Here is a 26,792-nt window from a genome sequence, read left to right as displayed (position 1 = left end):
ATGAAGGCAGCGGCGTGAGGTCCATTGTTCTAACGTGAGGAGCAGATGAACTGACAAAGATTCACATCGTATCAGGTGTCTTTGTTTTGTCTGAGCTCAGTCATGGCAGCACGCACACACGCATGCACACACACACACACACGCATGCACACACACACACACACACACACACACACGCATGCACACACACATGCACACACACACACACACACACACACACACACACACACGCATGCACACACACACACGGACACACAGACATCTGATATTGTATAAGAGCATCTCTCCATGTTTTACTTCATGCAGATGTGTGGTTTCCCCTCGCAGTGACTCATGATGATGATGATGATGATGTGGTAAAACTTGTCATTTCCTCCTAAAACTTTCATATTGTTTTTATGCTAACGACGCCGTGAGGCACAAACATGGTGACTTAGGTATGGACCTCCTGTGTGAAGAAAATTACACATCTGGATCATTTTACACCGACTCACGACACATTAATAAAGAAAGATAATAACTCCTCTGAGAGGAGTTATTATCATCTACAATAACAGTGCACCATCATCATCGTCACCATCATCACCACAGGAGGTCATGGAGAGGTCGGTGTTTTGGAGAAGACCTTTTAAAATAAGACTGAACAGTTCCTCTGTCACAGCAGCCAAAGCACAAAACAGGACGGACACAAACTATTCTACTTATTTCATAAAAACTAATAATAGTTTTTATGAAATCTGAACCTGTGTTATTGTGTGTTGATATTTTTTTCTTTATTTGGACTGAAAACCTCAAACTCAACTAAACAAAAGAAAGACATAAAAGATCATAAATGTGATGCTTGGCTTTGAGCTTTTTGTCATGCATGGAAAAATGCTTATGCTGAATAGAATAGAATAGAATAGAATAGAATAGAATAGAATAGTTTTAAAGCCAGCAGCATCTCTTTCCCTGCTCCTCACTCCACACTGGACCTATAGAGTGTTTCTCTTCACAAACATCCAGACTGGAGGAAAATAACGGGAGCGCTGCTGATGTCACATGACCAGCAGCTTTAATGGTTACAGAAACATCTGCTGCTCAGATCAGAAATATGGTGATATCATTTTGAGGCTATATCGTCCAGCCCATACCGCCAAAGCACCCCTAAAGGATGCCCCGTCAGACGTGGTTGAATACCTTCAAGTCCAGGAAGCACATGTTTGGCAGATTCTCCTGTCTAGCTCCCTGGTGTAGAGCTTCCCCGTGGAGGCTGAGGATGTTGCACCACACCCTCTGGTCCCCCCCTTCCTGAAAAGAGGGACCACCACCCCAGTGTGCCGATCACAGACATTACAGACTGTTGTTAAAAGAAGACGGGATGTTGCAGAATTTTCTTATTGTACCTAAAATGATACGTTTTCTCAGTTTTTGTTTTCTCTGTTCTTCTGCAGGTAAAATAGAAGTTTATTAGATTTGCATTTCCTTCTGTTTGTTTACATTTTACAGCTTTTTGGACTTGGAGGCTGACTGGGGATGAGACACAGGTGGAACAAAGGAGGCCGGAGCGGACAACCTAAGAACAGGAAGTAAACCAACACGAGAAAACTGATCTTCAAAGTTTAACAGGAAGAAGCCAAACAACACAGGAGGAAATGACTAAGAACCACAGAAAGCTTTGATGCTTCTTATTCTTATAGATTTCTGATGTTATTTGTGTAAATGAGTCCAGGAGCTTCAGCAGGACACAATGAGACAAACACAAACTGGAGTTCAGCGTCTGTTTAACTGAACACCAACAAACAGCAACGTGCAGGCTGAACCACATTCAGTGATTCTCACAGAAGAAACGTAATTTATTTTTATTATTTATGAATATCACTTTAAAACAGTTTTTATTGTCAAAAAAGGGGGTTTTCAATTTTTTCATCCATTATGAAACCACTTTATCTTCAACGTTGTGATTCACTGCCTGAGCGGCGTCGGCCATTCGCTGAAAGACCTCCAGAGGAAGGGTAAAGGTATCTCAATGTCCATCTTCTCATCGCTGACTCTAACGTAGGGTGCTGTGCTCTGGGAGACCCTGGTCATTAGAGCCACACTGACTTCAAGTCCCTCATAGAAGCGCACCTGCAAAATACTGATGATCCTGCTGGTCCCATCATTTACTTGCTCCATGCTCAGAGCATTTAAGGCTTTCTGGGTCTTGAGTTTGATGAGGTCTCTGTACTCAGTCGTGCACCTCTGCGCCTCCTCGTCGTGCTGTTCTGAAAACTGCAGAACATCTGCATAAATGGCATCAACTTTAGAGGAAATTTCAGAGTTTTGATCTTGCAGGTAGGCGAGGAAACTCTCAGCTTTTTCAGCAACGGCGCGTAAACATCCAGCAGCTGTCAGGTGGAGCACGTTGATCACGCTGATTACACCCTCTCTCAGCTGGTCCAGAATATTCCCCACCTTATCCATGATCTCATCTCCGCTAACAAAAGCATCACTTCCAGGTACGGTGAACCTGATTTTCCTGATGTCTGTAGAGATGTTCTCCATGAGGCCGTTGATTCTTTGAATGGCACTACGGGCTTCCTGGACCGCTTCCATGAGAGAGAGCTTCCTCTCCGATCCCGGCACCATGAACCGTGTGTCATTCAAAAACTGCAAGGCTGCATCTAGCAGCACATTCATGTTGTTTTCACACTGTTTCATGACACGCTTCACCGTCTCAAACAGCCTGTCTATAGCATCCTGCACAGTCATGGACATCAAGACGTCAGAGGCCTTCCGGTAATTATCTCGCGCTCCATCAGCAAAGTTTTGGACCCAATCCTGCGGTGTGGTACAAGACACGGGAACCTGGTCGTAGGCTTGCTCTATGGCGTAAGAAAGTGTGTTTTTCAGCTTCTTGCTGCCACGGTTGATGTCAAAGCCAAAGTGGGAGGTGTGATACTTGTTAATGCACTTGAACACAGCGTCTGTCATTGCAGGAACTCTGTGCTTGGTGCCTTCCATCACATCCCACAGGAAGTCCCGATTCCATGAAGTCTGCACGAAGAATTTTTGCAAGTTTCTCAGTGAAACTTTTGCAGCGAAGACATTGGTATCCCTCTCTGGAGACGACTGAGAGTGAGGGAAGACGTTGAGAAGAGTATGAGTTTAAACAGAGCATCAAACAGTCTGGAAAGCTGCACTCACAGTAACAATAATATGAAATAAAAGAGTCTAAGATGTAATACCAGGTATCGACTGAACAGCTTCCCATACAGCTGTGATGGAGACCTCCTCTGTAAATGCACTCCAAGGAAACCAGATGATGGCGAAGACACGGATGCAGTGATGCCATCTTTGCGGGAAGCAAAGCGGAAGCTCACATCTGTGAACGTTCGACTGCTGATGTCAACGCTAAGAGTGTGACGAGGCTCCCTTTGAAACAGACACAGCGTTAGTACAGATATGCTCCAGATCATATGTGATAAACACCTGACAGAGAACTATGGAGAGATGTGAAACATCAGCATCTGCATGAAATAAACTCACAGTGACTCAGCTGCTGAGACTTGGCGCTTCATTCTGAAAGAAAACGAGCGATCGAGGGTTTAATTCCAGACTTTGAATGTTTATCGGATGGGATCTGAGACAGTTCATCACAGCTTCTGATGCACTTTAGTGGTGTGCATGAAATGTTTACCAGTGTACAGAAATGGGGAAACTTATTTAAAGTTAAACCAGTGTTTCCAGTCGACTCTAGAATGCAGCGTTTGTTTAACTTACCGGACATTTTGTGCCAAAACATGTTGCCAGTTGACATTTCCATCAGTGTGAATCAATTTGCCCTTCCCAGTTAGACTCATTGCCCCATTATCATATACGATGGTTGCATCAGCTGGGGAAACATGGGCAAGATTAGGTTTTATATTGCCTTACATGCAGCAATTCATACAAATGTGTGGTATCAGGTAAAGTGGCGTATGCTTTAGTCTTACCAGAGAGGTCGTATTCCAAGAAGTTCATGGTAGAAACACATCTGGATTTCAGTGAAGTTAATAGGTCAGAGTCCTTTTTCTCGACACTGGCAGTTGTCGACACACTATAAATGGGAGACGAAACCTTCACAGAGACGCTGAGGGCACCAAAAGATGGGATAAACACACTTGAAGGCAGATGGAGGGTCGTTGCAGGGATTTCGATTCTTTGCTCTGGAATGGTGATGGCTGGAAGGTCAAAGTTGGAAATCTGGCGTGTGATGTAATTTAGGCTGATGGTTTGCCCCCCGATGGTCACTGATTTTGGTAGAGTAAAAGGTAAGACTGTGATTTCATATTGTGTTATCTTAAATGAAAGGAATGATGTTTTTCCCTGCAGGTACTCTGTGTTAATGTCATAACCAGGCACTGACAATACTGGCAGGCCAGGTAGCATGATTTCAAAGGCCTCGGCGCTGATCACCCTCGGGACGCTGAGGTTCTTAGGCTCGAGTGTGAAGGGCTCCACATGCAGTGTCGTGAATGGTACATTAAAGGCAGGAACTGAGATCACAGGGGGAAGTGTGAGATGATCTGGGACGTCGGGGTTTTCCAGACGCTCGTCTATGTTCCTTATGGAGCTTGGAATTCCTTTGAGCCATGAAGGCACTGCAATGCTGATCTGAGGGATGCTAAAAGTGACACCATTTTCCAAAAGTGTAAATGGTATTGCATATCCATGGCCATCCATGCTCTTTGTGTACACAATACTAGTAGAGACATTGAGGAATTGTAATTTATTCATACTGGTGACCTGATCAAACCTGAGCACATCCCAGAGGGTATTCTGATAAATAGGAATCTTAACTGTCTTCAAAAAAGCGAGGGGACCTTCTACTGATTCAGCCAAATCCAAGCGCACTGCTGATTCATCATTGGACAGCAGTAAAAGATGAGCATGGACGAAAGACGCGAGCTGTTCCTTAACTCTCCAGGTGAGAGACTGCTTCTCTGAGCTGATGGCCAGGTTAATGCTCTGAATGAGTCGAGCATCACCCAAACTGCTCGGCTGGCTCGCTTCGATGTTCAGTTTGGTCTTGAAGGTCGTTAAAGGAATAAAGTCCAGTTCTCCTTTAGCGACATGTTTTCCATTTGTTGTGAAAAAGGCCAAATCGACATTGTTGGTGCTCGTGCATTCAGCCGTTGCAAAAATTTGCTGCAAGGAAACTGCCAGAGCTAACTCCTTATTCAAGTCAAACAGGAAGATGTTGTTGGAGTTTCGTTTTTGTTTCTCCTGTTTGTCGAGGTTTGAGTTTAAGACAGTCTTGACAGTTGAACGCAGGCTGTTGGCAGTGAAGTAGAAACTGGCTTTATTCTCTAGATCTCCAGAAAAGATACAGCCGTTCACCATCATAATGTCTGTCTTCCCCTGGGTGCAGGTCTCCAGAGACACATAAGAAGGAAGTGCTTCCAGTTCCCAGTTCATGTCAAAGTTTCCTGCAGCCTCAATCAGAGGAATGCTAAAAATGTACTTTAACTTTTTCTTGGATGTGAGATTTGGCTTTGTTTTGGTGTTTCCGATGAGCTCTTGATTCAGCTCCAGGTTGAGGAAGGGTAGCTTGACCTTTGCAGTGTTGGTTAAAGAAGCTTCCATGCCCCTTTTGTTGAGGTTGACAGCACATTTGTGGTTTGCATTGATGTTGTCGTGCTCCAGGGAAACAGCTGAGGCCACTTTTATTCCTCTCGTCCTCGTCAAGCTGGCGGTGCCATCGATTTTTATGTTCAAAATGTCAAATGCTGACGTTGAAGAGGTGCCAAAACGAGCAACAATGTCAGACTGATTGTAAAGGCCTGCGCTGGCAATGAACGAAATCACAGCGGATTTGAAGGAGAAATCAAATGTCATGTTACCCATAGCTGGGATCGCTATGTTGTTCTGCATGGGTGGCAGTCTAAAAGTGGGCAAGGTTACTTCACTTAACGTTTCTGGAACATGAATGACAGCAAACGTTAATAATGGCAGCACAAGAGTATAGGACGGCACAGAGAACCCCAAAGCTGGGACTTTAAAGCTTGGGGTCCTGACCTCTTTGGGAATGAAATAGCTAAAGGCCGGCATCTCGGCTCTGAAAGGTGAAACCTGTATATCCAGGATTGGTATTTTATATCCGGGGACTCTGAAGATGCTAGGTGGCAGGCTAGATGTGTCAGTTCTGTGTTTGATGTACTGTGGCCTTGCTTGGTCATATGAATCTTTTAAAAATGCAACCACTTTGTCCCGAAACTCTTCAAACTGAGCCTGGAGGACGGTGGCTTTGTCGCTGATTGCACCGTAGATCGGTGTAAGGTACAGTTCAAAGCTGTGGGTGTCAGGGTTCTTGTAATAGTGAAGCTTCAAGTTCATGTCAAATGATTGCTGAGGTGTGGTGAGCAAAGTTTGGAATCCAGCATTTTCCCACAGCGGAAATTCTCTGACTTCAGGGGTTTTAATATGGAAATAAGGTATGGTCATCTCTGGGATAGAGAGCGGAATCGTCAAAAATTCCAGGTTAGCCTCTCCGTTTGCCGAAGAGTGGAAGAAGATGTCCATATCATTGTTTTCTGCGGTGATGTTGTGACTGTACTTGTACTGATTGAACCTTGCCAAAGAAAAGCAGGACACGTGCTGTTTCACAGAGTTTAATGCAACACCACAGTCATGCTGCAGAGCTACCTTTCCAGTCAGTCTCAGGGGAAGGAAAACCTTCGAGTTTACTTTATTCTTAACATCGAAGGCCACCTCAAATGGATGGATTGTGAACTCCAGCGAGTTGGACATGGATCCAGTCAGTTTTCCATTGAATTCAACATCGTGATAGGCTGCGAGTGCAACCTTCAGGTCCCCGATATCAGCCACTCCATCCAAAACCAAAACACTCTTCTTCACAGATGGAGTTTCAGTTTCACATTTTGCATCAATGCTAATCCGGTTTAAGAGCACTGATTCAGCTCTTAGCGTGTGCTTGGCTTTTAAGGCCTCACAGTCAGTTTCTCCAACAAATGTTAACTTTGCAGTGCTGAAATTTACATCAAACTCCATGTTGCTTTTGTGAGTACCTTCATCAGCGTAGTCATAAATCGACCACTTTCCATTTCCAGTAGTCTCTCCAGTCACAGTGACTCTGCCAGATTCTGCAGAGGCTGCTATATTCTGTCTCACTGATGCCTGACTTGAAGTTTCATGTGACGGGATATTCAAGCTGTGGTTGTAGGCTGTGGCTACGGCTGCATGGACTCCACTCTTTAAAGTAAGGTCCATTTTACTGACCAACTCTGCTGTGTACATTTGGGTTGCAGCTCTGGCGACAGTCTTGGCAGAAGCCTCAGCAGCAGTGCCGGTGAGTGTCAGGGATCCTTCGTGGTCAATGGCAAAGGCCATGTGTGCAGCCTTCAGTGTTTCTGTGAACTGCAGCTTCTTCATTCTGGGAGCCTCCAGCTGAGCCGTGGCTTCAAACGTGTACTCCAGCGGCTTGAAGCGCGACTTGGCATGAGACACAACGGTGGCTGTAAACTGTGGGTTTTTTGGTGTTGATGTTGAGTTTTCAATTTTTCCTGTTGTAATGAGAGTCAGGTCTTCTGAGTACACCCTAAATTCTCCATGGAGTTTTCCAAAACGTGGGACACAAATGTCACTGGGAATCCTGGGATAAGTTATCTCTGGAACTGGGCGTGGTAAGACGTCAAAGCCTCTCCACTGCAACTTGGGAATGTTGATTGCTGGAAATGTTATTTCCGATAGAGTTATTCCTGTGAAGGTGAGATCGGGTAGTTCAGACAGGTAGAGAACTTTCAGATCACCAAAGATTTCCTCTGGGTCAGGTGTTTGGATCTCAAAGTCTCTGATTTCATCTATCAGGGCAATGATCCTAGCTTTGATCTCATCGACATCTATCGTGAAGCCAGGGATGGTGTACAAGTTGAGGATGGTGAACGAAGGGAGTGAAATTTGAGCTGGGATGCTAATGTCCTGCAGATTCTTCATGTCAACTGCAAATCCTCGAATAACAAGATCAGTGAGAGGTACTGTAAAAGTAGGAACTTCAATCTTACCTCTTTTCAGTAAGCTCAGAAGTTCATCTACAGCCTGCTTCGTCTGGTCAATGAACTCATTGTCCTTTGCTGTTTTTACAATCTGCTCCATCACTTGGTTAAACTTTGCAGACATTAATTCAATAATATTTCTGTAGGAATCGCTCGCTCTTTCGAGGAGTAAATACAGTTCGCCTCTGATGTCCATGTCAACAATTCTCTCCCTTGCATCCTCAAGGATATCCTGCACCTTCAGTTTGATGTCGTTGTAAAATGTAGTATCGATCACATTTTTCAGTCTTTTTAGAGCATCAGCCACTTTGGTGTTTTTTAGTTCATCCAAATACGTAAAAATGGAAGTTTGGATCTCTCTGAAAAAGTCCCTAACAGCCTCAATTTTTTTCACCAGCTCATATATTTTAATCTGCTCGTTGATGTAGTTTGTTAGTTCAGCAATCTTCTTGTTAGCGTCATCAACAAAGGCACCGTACCGAAATGTCCTCATTGATTTAAGAGTCGAAGAAATATATTCATTAAGGTCATCGATGCTCTTCTTAAAGCCGATCGCTCTGAGCTGATTTGTCACACTGGACAGAAATTGCATTATTTTATCATAAATATATTCAAATTTGACAGACTTCAAAGCTTCTACCAGTGACTGCACAGTCTTTTCAATTTTAACCTGCTCGACCAGAATCACCACCTGATCCATCAGCTGTTTGAATATATCATCGAGGTCGTATTTTAAAACAAGATCCCTGATGTAGAAATACACTTCATTGATTTTGTTGGGGATTTCATATTCATCAATCCAGCTGACGATAACATCATGGACAGACTCCATGACTTTTGCTGTCTCCGAAGGGGGGATATTATAAGATAACTGCTCAACATGCGCAGCCCAGTCAATTGAAACGAGATACTCCTTCAGATCCTCAAAAATCGACTTGATGTTAAAATCCTCAATGACTCGTTTCAGTTCTGATAGTTTGGTTTTAATCGTCTCCAAGATTTCATATTTGGAGTCTAGCTCCTGGAGAAACACAGCACCGGTTATCCGGAGTTTCTGGAAATCGATCTGTTTCATAATGTCTTCGATGATATCAAGAACTCTGAGAAATGACTGCTTAATTTTATATTGGTCATCGAAGGCCCTCGTGTGATTTCCAACATCAGAAAGAACATTTGTTATCTGGGCTTCAAGACGTCCACCCTTGATGTACTCTTCAACGGAAAAAACAAGCTTTTGAATTTTGGTGATGATGTCCGTTACTGTGGTTTCTAAATTCTTCCTCAGATTCTTCACAGCGAGCTCCAAGTCATTCATTGTGACAGCGGAGGCACCGATCCAATCATCAAGTTTCACTTTCACTTGATTTACTTTGTTCTCCAAGTCTAGCTCTTGCATGAAGTTACTCACTTGTGTCGGCAGCCGTTCTAGCTTTTCTCTAAAGTTGCTGATGAGCCCGTCGATATCCACGTCACGGATGACCTGCTGCAGTGACTCTAAGGTTTGAACCAGTGTGTTTTTGAGCTGCTGAAAAGCTGCAGGAAAGCTCTCGATGAGTGGAATCTCCAAGATATGACAGTCACTGTTCTTATCATACTGCAGGAAACCAGACATGTTGAATTTTGCATTTTCTCGTAAATCTTCTAACATTATTGCTGAAAACTCCAATTCAGCTTTCTCTGGATTGTTGGAAATACTGGTCGCCTGGTTGTAAGCACGGTCGTTCAGTTTAGACTTTACTTCCCAAGATAATAATTGATCGCTTGGAGTCAGGAAACCTTCAAATATGTTCTTTAAACCAGCAGAGGACTCCCCACTTGGAAGCTTATGAGCTGTTGATATGCCGCTTTTATGTGCAAATGAAAGAGCTAGGGGCTCAGCTTTCAGCAGCAGCTGGCTGTACGTGTCTCCGGTGTGCTGCCCACGTAGATTAATTTCTCCCGCAGCGTTGAAACCAGCATCCACAGTGAGGCGAAAAGGCAGTGCCATGGTGCGAACGCTGCTGTTAAACCGCACAGGTGCAGAGTCTACCTGCGCCTCACAGTCTGATGTTAAAGACAGTCCAGCAAATTCCAGTTCACAGCTGTGACTGAGCTGGGCGTCCATCACGTTTCCAGATGTGCTGTATTTCATGGTGCCAGCCATAGGTGAGTCATAGGTGAGTTCATAGGTATGTTTGACGCTGTGTTGCTCTCTGTGAGCTGCAGTCATGCTTCCACGGAGATCCACCTTAACTGGCTCGAGCCTTACGTGACCCTCGTGGTTCAAAGCGACGTCATAAAACCGGAGGTCATTTCTCATATTGAATCGCGTAAAAAATGGCTTCACATCGAGCTTGGTGTCTTGCTTGTAGTAAATATCGTCACAGATGAAGTTGTTTGACTCGTAGCGGAGGCTGAGAGTCCACAGGGTGAGGGTGAGTTTGTGGCTGTTTTCTGTTTTCATCTGTCTGAGTGTTCCCTTTGTGTTTCCGGTAAAACTCAGAGCTCTTCTGTCCAGCATCATTTTCACGCTGCTTAATGTCGTTGCGTCGTACGCATATCCCTTCAGGTCACCGTAAAGAGAGGCTTTAGCAGCTGTGACTTCACCCTCAATTTTCAGCTCCCCTCTGCTCTCGTCACCCATCGCTTTGGTAGAGGAGGACAGGGATGCTCCACTGCTGTCTATCGCACAGTTGAAGACGTTCTCCACTGTCACAGGACTGCACTGTATGCTGTTTGTGCCACTTGCTGTCAGACCATTTTTTCCAGCTGTTACAGAAGCCTTATGCCAGACACGCCCTGTTTCTAAGGTGAGGGAACCCTCAGAGTTTACCTGAAGCCCATTTGAATCCAGAGATCCTGATATCAAGGAGTATACCCTGTTTTTGTCGTCATATGCCTGGGATTCAATTGTGAGAAGGGCCATTTGGTTGGACACTCCAAACTCAACTTGGTTACTTAGTGATTCCCCCATGGCTTTGGCCAAGGCGCTGCACTTCAGGGTCAGCTGTGCATCCTTATATCTGAGTTCTGCCACATGCTGGAGCATGTCCCTCTGAGCGCTCGTTTGGGACACGATGTATAACTCTGAGTTTTTGCAGACTCCACGGACTGTGTTGTGAACTTGTAGGACTGGTGAGTCAAACTGCAGAGTGGATTCTCCTCGTCCTTCTCGATCTAGTGGGCGTAGGTTGTAGCTGTGAAGGTAGGAAGCATTGGTGTGGAATGAGCCAATTTTGAGGAGTCCGTTGATGGTGCCATCTCCTGAGACTTCGTCTGAATTTAGGGAGGAAGTCGCATGAGCAGAGTAGTAGAGGGTGGCTTGCAAGCCTAAAGCACTAGAAGCTTCCATCTTGTAATTGGCTCTTGCCTTGAGTTTGTCCATCACCCTTAATGTTTCTAAGACGCTGACGCTTGTGTCGATGAGGCTATGGCTGAAGGAGCTATTCAGAAGATACTTGAGATTATCATCGCCTCTTCCCGACATCATCCCGGTGCCTTAAAACAGACACAAATGATACTATATTAGTATGCAAACATGGAAGCATGACGTTTTACTTGCTGTAAGACAAAATGTTGGTGAGTGAAGACTCTTCTCACTGCACCATCAGGGCTTTCCAGGCACTGATTGAGAGGTGTTGATCTTACTGTTGCTGCACTTGCAGTTTGTTTTGGACCACAACCCAAATGTGCACTAATCAATACTGTTCCTGACCACGGCTGAACCAGTAACAGGAAATGACTCTGCAGAAATATCACAGTACATGGAAGTTTTCAGAGGACCCCACTGGTCCGATCTCTCTTTGCCGTAAAACCAACATAGAGTCTGACTCAAACTGATCTTAACAAAGACCAACTTAACAGTAATATGACGCTCTGGCTGACAGGTGCATGAGCCTACCACACCTGCTGATTTAAATACTTCATGAGCGCAGAGCTCATTGTTCGCCAGCCTCAATCTTATCCTGTCAGATTTCATAGAGTCTTAAGCAGAGATGGGCAGTAACACGTTACTTGTAACGCGTTACTGTAATCTGATTACTTTTTTCAAGTAACGAGTAAAGTAAGGGATTACTATTGCAAAAACGGTAATTAGCTTACCGTTACTTTCCCGTAGGAACGCTGCGTTACTGCGTTACTAAAACCGTGATTTTTTTGCGAGAATGTCTCATGACAGTGACGTAAGCGAGTGCGACGTTCGTGGCAACAGCTGTGTGCAGATCAACAATGGATAATATATCGAGTGCGGGAGAGAGTATGAGCGTGCAGCGTTTAAAGCGTGGAAGTACTGACCTTATTTTAAGTTTGATTCCATAAAAAGTGACAAAAACATTAGTGTCCGTTGTGCGTGGGAAGAAAACTTCTTTTTACAGCGAAAAAAACCCCTAAACAAGCACCGAGTGCGCAACGACGTAATGGGAAATTCACAGAGAAACTCGCGGATTCTTCCACTGACCGCTGCGGCACACCTGCACCAGGGTAAACCTCCGCCTGCCCCACTCCTGCTTTACAGGTGAAAATAGAGCAACAGGACCGCTAGTCTTTGATTTTATTTATTTTCTGCTGTGTTTTACTTGCATCTATTTGAAAGAGTGAGTGTAAACACAAAAACTATTTTATTTTATGTGCTGGAATGTGCAGAAAATAGGTTTAAATATTAAACAAATTTCTTCCAGTCAGAGAAAGTTGCATATAATTAAATTTTTGCTTGATGCATAAAGTTAAAAGATTAAAACTGATAAAACAAGTTTTAAAAAAACATACTTTTCCATTTGATTACATTTTGTATGATGGATTATGCAGAAAAAGTAGAATTGGGCTGAAAGATCTATCGTTTTATCACCTATTCAGGTTGTAAATTGTGTTTTTAAAAAGTAACTAAATAACTAAGTAATTAATTACTTTTGAAAATAAGTAATCAGTAAAGTAACTGGATTACTTTTTGGGGGAAGTAATCAGTAATTAGTTACTGATTACTTTTTTCAAGTAACTTGACCAACACTGGTCTTAAGTGACTTGACGGAAGAATAACTTTTTACCTTCAAGCTTGTATGACAACAGGCTGAAAGGTGACTGGGCCGTGGCCCTGAACTGTGCAGTGTAGCTGGGGACATCGGCGGTGTTGTTGCCCCCAGAGATCGAGCCTTCCCAGCTGTAGAAGTTGCTGCTGATCTTTGTGGATGCTGCAGCCAGACCGAGAAGGGGGAGAGACAAATCCAGAGACGGTGGTATGGTGAACCGCGGGAGCTGATAGGCCCTGGGTGGGATGTACAGACCTATCTGTGGTAAATCTATGAGGGGCACTGACAGGGAGTTTGGTACGTTCAGCTCTTCGGACTTTTTGCCTCCAAGTGGAAGAGGAAGTGAGATGGCCATCTTGTCCTTGTTGAACTGGTACCGGAACAAAGTGTCGCTGTTGAGGTAAAATGAAAGGTGAACACTGAAGCACTGCAGAACAGGTGGAGCCCATTCATATCTGGAGGCTGATTTTGTTAAACACTTACGACTGCAGGAACAGTTTTTCTGGCAGAGCTGGCAGAGTGAGATCAGAGAGGCTTCTCTTACTTCGCAGGTTTGCCAGAGTGGGGATGTGCGCCGTCAGTTTGTCCAGCCATATGTTACCCGCCTTCAAAGTGAAACAAAGACCTGTTAGATCTCACTGTAAAGCTGTAAAACTGCCTGTAAAAGCTGCGTAACACTGAACCCGATGTTTTATGACACCTCGATTCCTTTTGTGATGATGTGACGCAGTTTCATGTCTGTCTTCGCCACCCTCTGGTCCAGGATCTCATCAACGAGCTGTTGAAGCTGCCTGCGATGATCCTCCACATTAGGGATCATTTTCTGCGTCTCTGAATTCAGGTCAGATTTCAGTTCCACCTCAAACTTGTCATTATCTGGAGAGAAAACCCAGAAAACCCTCAAATGACGGAATCCATGCAGCTGTCCCCTGTATCGATGAGAGGAGGCACAGTTACCGTATTTTAGGGAAGCTTTTTGCTGGTATGATATCTCAGAGAGGTGCACGATGGTCTCCAGGTCCATGACCACATCTTCATCCTTCTTTAAGTTTGCAGTGAGAGATGCATCGGCTTTCAGAGAAGGAACGACCATCTGGAGTTGCAGCATGCCATCATTCATCATGCTAAGCCTGCATTTAAAACAAAGACGTGTACTGTCGGCTTCCCATCCACTCAGCACAACCAAAACCTCAGAAAGGACCCAAGACTCGTTTCATGAACTCTGTACCTGGCACGTCCAACAAGCGTCAGCTGTGGGATGTTCTTGTTGGTGATATCGACGGTGATGCCCCTCATCTTCCTCTCAGCACCGCTCTCGGTTAAAACCAGTTTGACTCCTGCTTCCACGTCATAGTCAGGAATGACGACCTCAGCAGAGACGATGTTTTTTAAGCGATTGTATTTCAGAGCTGCTGAGGCCTCCGATGAATCGTCGCCTGTTAAGATAAAAATTAAAGTAATTAGCCGGCTGTTAGCTGCAGGGAGCAACAGGTGGACTTTTATCCAGTACGCACAGGAAAAGAATACACGCGTCAGCAAAAATGTGCTTCATTTTTATGAACCATTACACCCCAAAGACACTCCAAAATCCCTGACAACAGTTTAAAGAAAACAAGGATTTATATAATGTGTGCTTTATTGATCCCCATAGGGAAATCCTCTCTGCATTTAACCCATTCACTGTGTGAAGCAGTGGGCAGCCACCAATGCAGCGCCCGGCGAGCAGCGTACAGGGACAAGGGCTCAAGGGTACCTCAGGGTAGCTGTTCAGTGGATTTGAACCCCTGACCTTCCGATCATGGGCGACCACTCCTACTGAGCTGTCCCTGCCCAGATATAAAATATGATGAAGACAGATATGAGCCAAAGTAAGCACAGCACCCTCTGTTTTGTGAGAACGACTCATATTTGTTCATGATGCTGGGAGAGCTGGGAGAGCATGATGGTTTAACCTTCTCAGTCTTATGAACTGAGCTTGCACACAAACACGTCCAGACATCATATTTAATAGCGTTACCTTCTGCCTTCAGGGTTAATTTCAGCGTTTCCACCTTATGGCGCCCTCGTTTGCCCTCTCTGACCGTTTCATCTGCGATGGTGGCGGTGTACTCTGAAACTGTTCCTGTTGGCTGGATTTCAACTGCAAACCTGAAAGAACAAACTGTCATTAATCCAGGATTTGTTAGCTGTGTGGTAAAAAGCAGCATTAGATGTCAAAGTCAAATCACAAAGGATCAACTCAGATGAGCTGATTGACCTTCTTACCTGGTTTCTCCGGTTAGGGGGGAACATGGTGCCTGATCCACAGAGGTAGGATTGGAGTAACGCGCTGCTGTGCAGAGCTTCAGACCACTGAACAGAGGCTGGCAATCGACTGAGTCGGCCCGGTCTCCCGCCTTGCATGGCCCCGTCGTTGTTTGACCAGATGACAGAGACAGCACCTTGGTGCTGCATTTCAGAAAGAACGTGGAGTGAGGTGAGTGAGAACAACACAACTCACACAGAGAAAGACTGTGGGTCACTGACCTCACGCTGAACAGCTGAGTGTTCGACTGAGGAGCAGGGATGGACAGCTTGACCTGCCTTCGGTTAACTGTAGCTTTAGCATTAAGGGAACTTTCATGGTACATGTTGGTGTGCGTCTGAATCCCGGCGTCCACGTAGTCTGGAATGTGCACGCCCATCTGGGTGATGAACTCCAGTCCAACCGAAGGCATGAAGGACAACTCAGTCTGCAGAGACACAGAGCAGCTGTAACACAGGGATTCATGACTTGTTTCTACTTTCTTTCTTTTTTCCTTTTTAGTTTATAAGAATAATTTTATATATTTATTTATTTATTTTTACATAGCATTACATTTTAATTTAACAGTTCAATCTTTCAAATAATGGACAAATATTTGTGAAATTATGATGCATTTGTGAATGAATTTTAACAATCTAAACAGACAAAAGAAAAACAAGAAAATTGTGTTTTATTACATTTACAGTGGTTTTACGTTAATTTACATTTGAAATGTGAAATCAGTCTATTTATGTAAATGTAATGATATTCTAGAAGAACAGAACAAAACTGTAAAATACTTTTATATTACAATTTTTTTCACCAGATTGAACTGTTAAATTCAAAAGTAATGCTGTGGAAAAATATATAAAATGATTCTTATAAACTTTTTTTACATCAAATAATAATAATTATTATTATTGCTATTCATGGCGATCGTGGCTCAAGAGTTGGCGTTCGCCTTGTAACCGGAAGGTTGCCGGTTCGAGCCCCAGCTCGGACAGTCTCGGTCGTTGTGTCCGTGGTTACGACTCTTCACCTGCCGCCTACTGGTGATGGTCAGAGGGGCCGATGGTGCGATATGGCAGCCTCGCCTCTGTCCCAGGGCATGCAATCCATTATTATCTAAACCAACTGCTAACTGTATAGTTAAGTATTATTATTCCTATTGCCACATTCATTGACCTTGTTTATAGGTAATTGTTTAATCACATTAAAATGTTCCTAATTTAATGTTTAAAAGCACTAAAGGCAGAATCCCCATGTAAAATTAGGGCAACAAACTGTAGTGTCATTACTGAAAATAACCATATTTTTATGAGAAAGTTATTTTCTGGTATTTTCTGGTATTTTCTGGTATTATTTTGGGCCCCAGCTGCCAGAATATTACTGTTTTCTAGGATTTTTTTTAACAGTGAAACATTCTTTCATATATTCCATGGTGTTTAATATATGCATGAACATTTTTGTACTTTAACTTTATATACCAAGCCTGGGGACCCTGAAGAAAAATGTCATTTCTCTTCCAGCTTTTTCACAACCATAACTCCGGAGCTTCCTTCATGCATGGGAATAACATGGAGAGTTAAAAACAGCGAGCTAAACAGGCACAGATAACTACAAATATGAAAGGAACAGACCAAAGAACATTATTAAACTTGGACAATAGCAAATAAAACTGTCTGACAATTTAGAAAGTTATGATCAGGAACATATCCAGAAAAAAAATATTAAAAAAATATTGTAAATCTTGTATTTAAAGATGTATTACATATTATATCTTGTTGTCCATATACCTTTGGAATAATGTTTATATACCAGTGTTTTGCATCCGATGCAGCAGCTCTATATCCTACAGGTTGCAAGTTGTATTTGTTTTTTGTTTTTTTGGCCTGTCTGGGATTCATGACTTGTAATGTGATGAAGAGCAGCTAACATACCGCTGCCGAGGGCGTCAGGCCTCCTCTGACACCTGGTGCAAACACACCAGCCAGTGAGAACTTGAGAGGGAAGCCAGATGTGGTGGGTAGAGCAAAGGCATTCTCCATGAAGATGTAGTGGGCAAAGACTTCATTGTCAGTCCTGGATATGAGTTCAGAGAACACCTTTTGGAAAGAAAACAGGAGAAAACAAACATGATGGGAGAGTCCTCTGTCACATCTGGATCCTCTAAAAGCACAAAGGTTGCTCCAGAGTAGTTTTTAGATCCTAAACCTAAGCAGCAAATAAAATTAAAAAGTGAAACAAAACTAATGAACTAAATCATCTGTGATTCTCTCCTGATGTTATGAACTGTTGTTCTAATGTCGCCATGCTGGCTGCACCGATGCACACTGAAGCTGTGTGCCACTTCCTGCCACGATCAACACACCAAACGGTCAGGAGACAGAAAATCCCACCTGGGCAGGTAGTACCCTGATGAAGACGTGGTAGTACATGAACAGAGTCTCAAACATTTTCCTCATCTCGCCGGTCTTCAGATATCCAATCTCATTCCCCAAAAGTCGGAGGTAGGCGGCGGCTTCAGGCGCTGGAGAGGAGCTCACATCGTTCACAAGTCTCTGGATACTGTCTGCCATGTCTTTCAGAAAGTCTTCTGGGATCTGAGAGCGCAGGACAGTCTGTGTTTCAGCATGTGACATAGCATTTGCTCATGTGGTAGCTCCGTGTACGCGGAGAACCTCTCACCTGTCTCTTCCTTCTGTCTCGTTGGGGTGCTATTCTGTCCAAAATGGCTTTGAGGATTGGGGCTTTGTCCTGCGCCAAGTACATCAGTCTGGAAATGGATTCAGGGAGGAAACCTCTCTCCCCAAAAAGAGCATCGATCGTTGGTTCGAATCCCGTTCCTTCAACACCGACCTTAGAAAGGAGATTTTAAATGTTTGGACCTCAACAGAAAACTGATTTTTGTACTGCAGATGAAATAATAATACCTCGAAGATGTCGTAGCTGTAGTCAAACACCTTCAGCGTGGTCTCCAGCATCATCTCCTTGGGTAAGGTGTCGCTTCCATCAAAGATGATATTGCTCTGGATTGATCCCAAGGAGGAGTCCAGCTTGTAGTTGCGGGACATGCCGTCAAAGATGGCGCCTGTGGGTGACAGCTGGCCATTCAGGGCCAACTCGGTGTACTCCCTGAGTCTTTGGAAAGGACAATAAATGATATTTAATAGTGTTTATTAATATAATGCAGAATCAGCAGCGCTTTTGTTTGTTTTTCAGTCATGATCAGTCGTGTACAGATCCCCGGCAGGTGCCCTCCTCTTGCTACGGTGGCATCTATCAGCCCAGAGTAATCACAGATACAGACTGTACATGAGACATCTAGTGGTGAGGTGAAGAAGTGCATGTACAATCTGTGACAATATGATTGTATTTTCAAACAAAGCTTCTTTCTCTGCTTTAACTTAAGTCCCTCAGCTGTGAAAGCCTAACGAGGGCTTTAACGAGGTACAGAGCAGGGAAGCCTGGATGGATGGTTCCTGTCCTTTCTCCACTTTGCACTCTGATATTTGGAGCGATACCATCTTTGCTCATTACACATGTCAGCCTCAGCTTCTGTTTATTTCTTATTTTTAAAGTCTGCTGCAGTACTGTCATTCAGAAAACTTCAGTTTATTTTTTACTTTACTTTGATTTCAACCAGCTAAAGATGTGGCTGCTCAGCGAGTTTCTGACTTTGTCTGTCTGTAGTTTTGGTACTTAGTCCATTTTATGTCATCACATAATAACATAAATGTGTGAATGTGCTGGAAACACGAATAAAATAGGAGGATGAGTTCAATGTGCAGGTAATACTGTTCCAATCTGAGATTGTTTATAACAGGAGGATGTAACCACCGCAGCGTCAAACAGGCCGCAGGGTTTCTATCATTGCCCTGTAACCATCATCATCCAATCCTGTCTTTGCCCTCAGAATCAAACACACTTTGAAGTCTTGATGTTTAAAAACGTCGAGTGAACATTCTGGATGTTTCGATCGAACCAACCTGACATAAAACCCAGACAGCAGACGCTCAGGTGCAAGTAACAAAGTAGCCCCGCCATAAATCGTTTCCAAAATGAACTTCATGTTTTCTTCAGTCAGACCTGAAACTAGAGGCAGAGCGCACTGAAAGAGTTCACTGAGCTCAGAGATGACCATCCGCCTCCTTTTCTCACAGACCTCTATACAATCAGATTTCAGAGGAGTCGCCCCCTGCAGGACATCCCTGGTCGTTCAGCACCGGCTTCATGGATGATCACTCACTGCTGTATTTGTGGTTTGTCGGAGTTCCTGATGTTGTTCAGGTAAGACACCACGAAGCTCCTGAGCTGCTCGTCCCTCGTGTTCTCCAAACTGCTGACGATGTCTCTGATGGTCGCTCGGTCCGGGCTCTTCATCAGAATCAGGAAAGCTGCTACACGCTTTTCTATGGGGCTGTGATCGTCCCGGTACACCTCCACGAACACATCTCTGACCTGTGACCAACCACACGGGGAGTGAATACAATCACGTGTATACTGAACATTTTCAGAGTCAGTATCTGTTCATTTTGAATTTGATGCCAGCCTCACATTTGAAATGTTCAGGAGTATGTCTGTGGGTACCTGCTGTGCAGGTGTTTGAACTGAGGAGCTGGACTGGTGTGTTCTTGTGTTTGTGGCTCCAGATGTTTCAGTGGTCATGACTGTACTCATGCCCCCTGCCATACTAGCAGAGATGCTGCTTTAACCTGTAAGCTGAGAAGCTGTGGTGATTCCTCTCCTCCTCAACCCAGAGGAATTACCACAGCTTCTACTTGGCGCCAGTCCACCTTAAATAAGCTCAGAGGAGGTGGAGGTGTTTCTGGTTCAGTCTGAGCTTCCTGTGTGGATGCAGTGATGAGCTACGTTCATGATGATGGTTCTCAGACGTTCTCAGATTCAAAATGAGCAGATGAGTCTGACATGTCATTTTTGGACTGTTTCAATCATTCCCAGATCAGTCTGTGTGTGTCCATGTAAGAGAGAGACTTTACCTCATCACTGACGTCCATCCGTCTAAAGGCCTGTATGGCTGCCTTTTGATGTGATAGTGGGACTTCTGCTTTCTTTGCACATCGTAAAATGGACGAGATCAGGCTGGGGCTGACGGCTTGCATGGCCTGACCCATGACCCCAACGACCTGCAGATTAGAAATCAACATTTATGCGGAGGACTGAAGCCCCGAGACAGCTTTCAGCAGAAGAATACGTCCATGGATCTAAAACTACACGACACGCTTCACGTACCCTCAGGACGAGGAAGGACATCTCTGCGGGGTCAGGAAGAAGGTCAGAGTCGTAGTGTGGGACTGAGCAGTCGTTTAAGAGCACCTCCATGAACTTTGACACGTCTGTGAGCACATCCGTGACCTCCGGCGTTACCGCGTTTTTATGGATCCTGTGGATGAAAAAGAGTGTGGTCAGCTGCTCAGGTCAGATGATACGTGATGCTGCAGGTTAAAGGCATGACTGAGATGGAAACTGTTATGATCAAGGGTGTGCTAAGCAACACCACGCTGTCTGCCCAGCATGGTGACGAGCACGCCCTGTCGGCCTTTTATGGCTGACGACGGTTCCACCTCCATGACCGATACTTCCTCACATGTGACACTGAGCCATGGGGACCATGGGTCTCCCTCTAGTGGTCACCTGAAGCACTGCATCATAGCCTTACTTCTTCACTGTGTTGGCCAGAGCGTACATGATGGGCTTGCTCTGTTTATACTGAGCCATGCTGAGCATGTCTCGCACACGTGCAGCATCAGGGTCAGCCCACAGACTCAGGGCGTAGACCAGAGCGTCTGTCTCCAGGGAAACGCCGTCGATGGTCCGGATAATCTGCAGGATGGCGCTGGTGCATTCTGAGGTCCCGCACTGGAACAGGGCCTGCCAGGTGAGCCAGCCTGATGCCGCTCGCATCTCAGGGACCGCCCGGCTCAGGGTCTCGTTCCTCAGGGCGCGCAGGCCGGACACCAGCTTATGGAAAAGCCCCGCCCTTTTTTGACCCTGGTCTGAGCCTGCTAACGTCACCAGCTCCCGTAAGGTGGTCAGAACATCGTCTCCCGTCTGCACTGGAGATTTATCTTCAGGATCTTCAAAGTGAAGGGGCCTCACCTGGTCGCGCTCCACACCTGCACACAGACACATGTGATGTCACTTATTCATTTCCCAGTAAGAGGTGAGTCTCATTTAAAAATGGACGTCAGCAGTGGTTTATAAAACTTTAATGAAGAGACTTCAATTATTTTCCTGCTGGCCATGTAGGGGTGCAGCTGCCTGTTGCACCGACGTGTATGGATGGATGTGGTCACATGACCTCACCCACATTTCAAGCCTTCAGAATTCAGAACTGACAATATTTTGTTGTCCAAATTAAATCCTCAAACTTCACTAAAACTCAATGTCAGACTTCTTGGATGATCTGTTAGTCAGTGACCTCCCAGCAGCCTTATTATTGGTCACATAATGTCATTAAAAGTCCTCAAAAAGGGATCCAACAGCACAAACACGGTCCAGAGGTCCAGTTCAGGTGAAGCTAGCAGACAGCTATAGCCACCTGTGTCACCATCCACCTGTCAGTCAAAGAGGCCACGCCCCAGTAATGCAAACTTTAAGCCTTAAGTCAATTTAAACAGGTGTTACAAACCAGGAAATTATCTACAGAGACCAAACTGTTTGTGTATCAGGCTATTACCATGTTTGTTTCTGCTGTAAAGTTTTAACATCAGTCTGTGGGGGGCTCACTCACTGCTGCCTCTACTGGACACTAGAGGAACTGCATGTTTTGGTGCTTTTGGTGAACTTGATACGACTTCAGAAATAATGTGAAGGAAATCACAAAATAGAGATGTGTGCAGCTGGTTGTGCTTCCAGAGTTATTTCTTTTATTTTTAGGTCCGTGGTTGTTACTGCCCTCTACAGGAGGGGTCCTTCAACATCTGTCGGGATTTTCTCTGAGTCTGTTGTGGTCAGTGCTACCATCTATGCTGTTGCATGCTGGGGCAGTAGATTGAGGGTCACAGACGCCAACAGACTCAATAAACTGATCACAAGGCCAGTAATATGGGGATGGAGCTGGACTCCCTTAGGGTGGTGTCGAGATGGATGTTGTCCAAGATAAAGACAATGCTGGACAAACCTCCCACCCACTCCATGACGTGCTGGTCAGTCACAGGAGCACGCTCAGTGAGAGACTGAGATTACCCATAATGCACCACTGAATGACACGGGACATCATTCCTGCCTGTGGACTTCTCCCTGTACAACTCCTCCAGCTAATGCACAGCACACAGAGCAGCAGTTACACTCTTTTGCAGATGCTCTACAGAGAAACATAAAGTTTTACAGGTTAGAGTAAAATGTCAATCACACATATTTCACCTCTGAAAAAAATGCTCGACACTTATAACTGAGCTATTTGTGTGTATTAGAGCATTTCCTTGCATTTAACACTCTGTTATGGTTCTTATTGTCCCGGAGCGACTGTAACCACATCAGGGACTGATAAAACACTGATTCTGAACCCTCGTCTGACTGCAGACAGAAGGTCAGAGGGCCGCAGTTTAAGTGTGAGCGCAACAATAATCCCCAGGTGTGAAACTCCACAGCTGACTGGAAAGCTCACTCACTGAAGTCTCTGTTGCTGGTCCTCCTGTTGCTTTGGAAGCGCAGCTCCTGCGTCAGCTCCGACGACACCGTGCTGTCCCTGCAGAGCAGATTAAAGCTGAGGCGTAACGGCGCCCTGTGCGTGCACACAAACATGCAGTCAGACGGTGACTCACGCGTGGGAGAGCGGCAGGTAGCTGTGGTTTTCTGTGCACGAGGCTGTGGTGATGTGCCTTTCCCTCCGATCAAACTGGTAGCTGCAGCTTTGAGTGCTTGTGATCAGCTTGGACATCGGGCTGTGCTGGAAACACAAACCTGACTTCAGAAACCATGTTTGCACCATTTAAACTCCTTTTTCGTGACTATTGTGACACGGAGGCTGTATTACTGTGACATTACTGTCACGAGGTCTGCGGTCAGCCTCAGCGAGCTCACAGACAGGACAACATTAAGTAGAATAATTACAGGTGATGTTACATCATGAAGGTGTGTTGAGCTGTCTGGGTGCTTTGTGCATTTGTTTCTGCAGTAATCAGGAAATCAAACTGAGGGTAAAGAAAAGAACAAACTGCTTCTGAGTTCCCACCAGTCTTTGCAGCAGGGCCAGCGGGCTGTTGGTCAGCTCTCTGCTGTAGAACTGGTCACACTGGGACAGATCTCTGACCAGCGTCACACCTGTGGCAACATCACTGCTCGAGTTCACCAGAGTGACGCACTGACCGTGCACGGTGCTCTGAAAAAGGAGAAAACAGCAGAAAAGATGATAGTAGACAGGTCCTGAGGTCACACAGGGATGGGCACAGTGAGCGTGGTCAGGGGCCCAACGGATCACACCATCACACCGCAGCCTGAGCACCGATACAGGCTTTCATGCATTTGCAGCAGAAATCAGGAAACGGTTTCCCATCTGCTGTTGTCCTGTTTTATGAGTCTGTGTCAGTCGTTGCCTTTGTTTGCGAGTGTGGTCTTCTGCTGCTGGAGCCCATCTGCTTCAAGGCACAGAGATGGTCTTCTCACGAGTTTATTTGAGTTCCTGTTTCCTTCCCATCAGCTTCCTGCTCGTTCTCCTGTGACATCAACAAGGACTTCCTCCCTGCTGCTCACCGATATTTCCTCAACAACCTCGCCACAGCCACAGTCAGTGAAATCACTTTTCTTCGCGATGCTGAAGCTCAGGCTGAACATCAGCAGGTCGTCTTCGTCACGTCTGAATGCAGTGAAGAGGCGTTACCCTGCTGTGACCTTTGCTAATCTTGTGGATACAAACACATAGTTGAAGCAGGAAGTGGGCTTAAAACCCAAAACCTTCATGTTTTCCACTCTTGGTAAGTTTGAATTTCTTTACTGACAGAAAAAAAACCCTGATAAAAGAAATCTTTTTGTTTTTCCTGAAATAAACTATTTCCTGTGACAACACTGATTGTGGTTTGGAGTGTTTCAGAGGACGCTCACCGTGCGGCTGCCCTGCTGGTCCTCCATGTCTGGCACCATGAGAGCAGAAACGATCCCTCTCTTGATGTTGAGGATGCCGATCGCCTCGTCGGCGTCGGGGTAAAGCTGAATGTTGGAGACTCCCTGCAGGGTGAACTTCAGAGGGTTCCTGGATGAACAAAGACAGTGAAACCTGATCAGAGGGGGGCGTGTTCAGCCGGTGAAGGTGCTGCTCCTGAACACGCCGCTGCTGTGGACACGAAGGCTCGATCTTTAAAACGTAACACATCGAATGTTTTCTGGGGGGAGCAGAGTGTCGGAGCCTGTCGGGGTCAAATGTGCTCACTGCTCCAAAAACCAAGATGGCAGCAGCATGCCATTTTAATATACAGTCTGTGTTTTTGCACTCACCTTTCCATGGCGGCCTGGAATGCGTCCGAGCTGGGAGCCAGCCTGAGGGTGCAGCCCCTGGTGTGCATGATGAACTTGCACAGGTGGGGGACCTCGACCTCCACCTGACGAGCGGCGATAGCAGAGCCACGGTCAGAGAGGAACATCGTGTCATCAGGTGAAAAACGGGACGCATAAACAGCTGTTTACCTGACAGGTGAGCGCATGGCCGTCTCTCAGGTCGGCGGCGCCGGTCACGCTGTTCCGGCTCTCTGTGCTGTACCGATACACGTACTTCCTGAAGGCCTTGAATCTGGATGCTGCTGCGGGGGGAGGAGAGGGTCACATGGTCAGGGCTTTGCTCCTTTATGTGAAAAGGCTTCGATGGTTCTCCTCTTGCTTCATCTCAGGATTGGCTTTCCACACCACGACTCAGCAGCTGACCTTTGACCCCGTCGCAGGTGAGTGCTGTTCTAAGAGTGAGCAGCAGCTCTCATTCACAAACAGGACAGGAGTCCACGAGCCAGAAAACAGGCCGTGCGTTTATCAGTGCGCCATTGATTTGTTAGCAGGTCGATGTGTGTGTTTGCACACAGTGCACACACTCGACTTTCTCCAGCGAGCAGAAAGTCCAGAGTTCTTTAAATATTTAATATTTTCAGCTCAAACTTAATAAAAATGAATAAAAACGAGTTTGCATGTTTAAGAGTGAGGATGACTTACACTGACACGCTGGAGTTTGTTGGTCCACGTCCTGCTCGTCCTCTGGAAGAAAACACGATCAACATACTTAACAGTATTTTAATATTCGAGTAATGAGAGCGGCTTCTAGAGGCCAGAAGGACGCCATTATAATAAAACCTTAAAAAAGAGCCAAATATTTTATATCACACCCAACGACTGAAGCTTTCCATTAGAAATAAACATTATACACTCGAATATAAACATTTGAAATTTAGATTTGTTTGTGTAAAAAGTGATTTTTGTTGTGTTTGGCACACATCAGAGAGACGAGTGTTTCCTGTCTCAGATCTGATGGGTCATATTCACACTTTTACAATATGAACTGCATGAAAAGCTGACGCGCCCCAAAGGGGACCCGTGTCTCCGGCTGGAGTCAAATGGACAGGTGGACGTGAGGACGACTACACCGCTGGAAGCACCGAGTTTAAAGTAGGAAAGAAAAAAATGAAAGATCCCAGAGATCAGTGAGAGAACAACTTTTTCATCCATGTAGAAAAACGGCTTGAGTGAGACTAACAGAGCGTCCTCGTGTGCGTGCACGAGGACGGGTCGGTACTTACGAGCCCGCGCGCAGCAGCTGAGCAGCAGCAGCAGACACAGCTTCCTGTTACCCATGATGGGCTGCAGGCCTCCTCCACACTAACACAGCAGCACCTCTGCTCAGCGTTTATGAAGACCCTCCTCTGGCCCGCTCAGAGGTCAAAGTTCAACTCTGCCTGGTCGTTTCATCCTTCAGAATTAAAGTGTGATCAGCACTGCCCCCCCCCCCCCGAGAATTCAGTCAATCATTTACAGTGATGATGAGACGCAGCAGGTAAAACCACACAGAGGTCAGAGTGGTGACATCAGCACGCCGTTTATTTTTTCTTTTATTCATCTTAATTCTAATATATGTACAAGCTCTGTGACCCCGCCCCCCCATTGGTGATAAAACCCAGGTGTGACAGACACAGGTGTCCCATTTATTTATTTATTTAGGACAGTGCATGTTAATGAACATAAATGTAAAAAAAAATTACATGAATGTAAACATACCAGATTATAGCCAAGGGCTAATTTCCATCTGTTGTCCTTAAACATAAAAAATAGACATAATAATTCATAAAAATTCATCATTCATTCATAATAAAAACTCCATCACCAAACTTACACATACACACCATTCTGTTCCCAAATAAAACATTAAAACTATACAACTCATACATGATCACACACTTGATTTGTCCAAAACCAGTTTTTAACCTTTGCCTTAAACAAATTGAGTGTAGAGCATTCTCTAATGGGTTGAGAAAGACTGTTCCACAGATGGCCTCCCTT

The 26,792-nt window shown here is 45.1% G+C and overlaps 1 protein-coding gene across 2 annotated transcripts; it reads right to left on the bottom strand.

Moving 5' to 3' along the window:
• Positions 1-682: 682 nt before the first annotated feature.
• apoba (apolipoprotein Ba) lies at positions 683-26,190 on the bottom strand. Of its 2 annotated transcripts, none has more exons than XM_084914943.1 (29): positions 26,036-26,190; positions 25,455-25,496; positions 24,942-25,054; positions 24,753-24,856; positions 24,363-24,510; positions 23,497-23,643; positions 23,087-23,211; positions 22,934-23,010; positions 20,980-21,436; positions 20,553-20,703; positions 20,300-20,446; positions 19,549-19,760; positions 18,233-18,440; positions 17,988-18,158; positions 17,699-17,902; positions 17,240-17,404; positions 15,542-15,747; positions 15,281-15,463; positions 15,033-15,163; positions 14,244-14,451; positions 13,973-14,145; positions 13,716-13,891; positions 13,499-13,620; positions 13,034-13,407; positions 3,957-11,492; positions 3,745-3,856; positions 3,511-3,543; positions 3,210-3,396; positions 683-3,093 (listed from the first exon to the last, which is right to left on the bottom strand). In XM_084914943.1, exons 1-29 carry the CDS (start codon positions 26,088-26,090, stop codon positions 1,945-1,947), a joined length of 13,116 nt encoding a protein of 4,371 aa, XP_084771069.1. In that variant the 5' UTR covers positions 26,091-26,190; the 3' UTR covers positions 683-1,944. The 2 variants fall into 2 exon arrangements, with proteins under 2 accessions (XP_084771069.1, XP_084771070.1); XM_084914944.1 differs by having other exon boundaries at positions 24,942-25,051.
• Positions 26,191-26,792: the final 602 nt, after the last annotated feature.

Source organism: Perissodus microlepis, chromosome 19, assembly GCF_051167445.1.
Source record: "Perissodus microlepis isolate ML-2025 ecotype Zambia chromosome 19, ASM5116744v1, whole genome shotgun sequence".
NCBI lineage: Eukaryota > Metazoa > Chordata > Actinopteri > Cichliformes > Cichlidae > Perissodus > Perissodus microlepis.
Note: the sequence above shows the minus strand (reverse complement) of the source record. Positions and strands in the feature narration are given on the sequence as shown.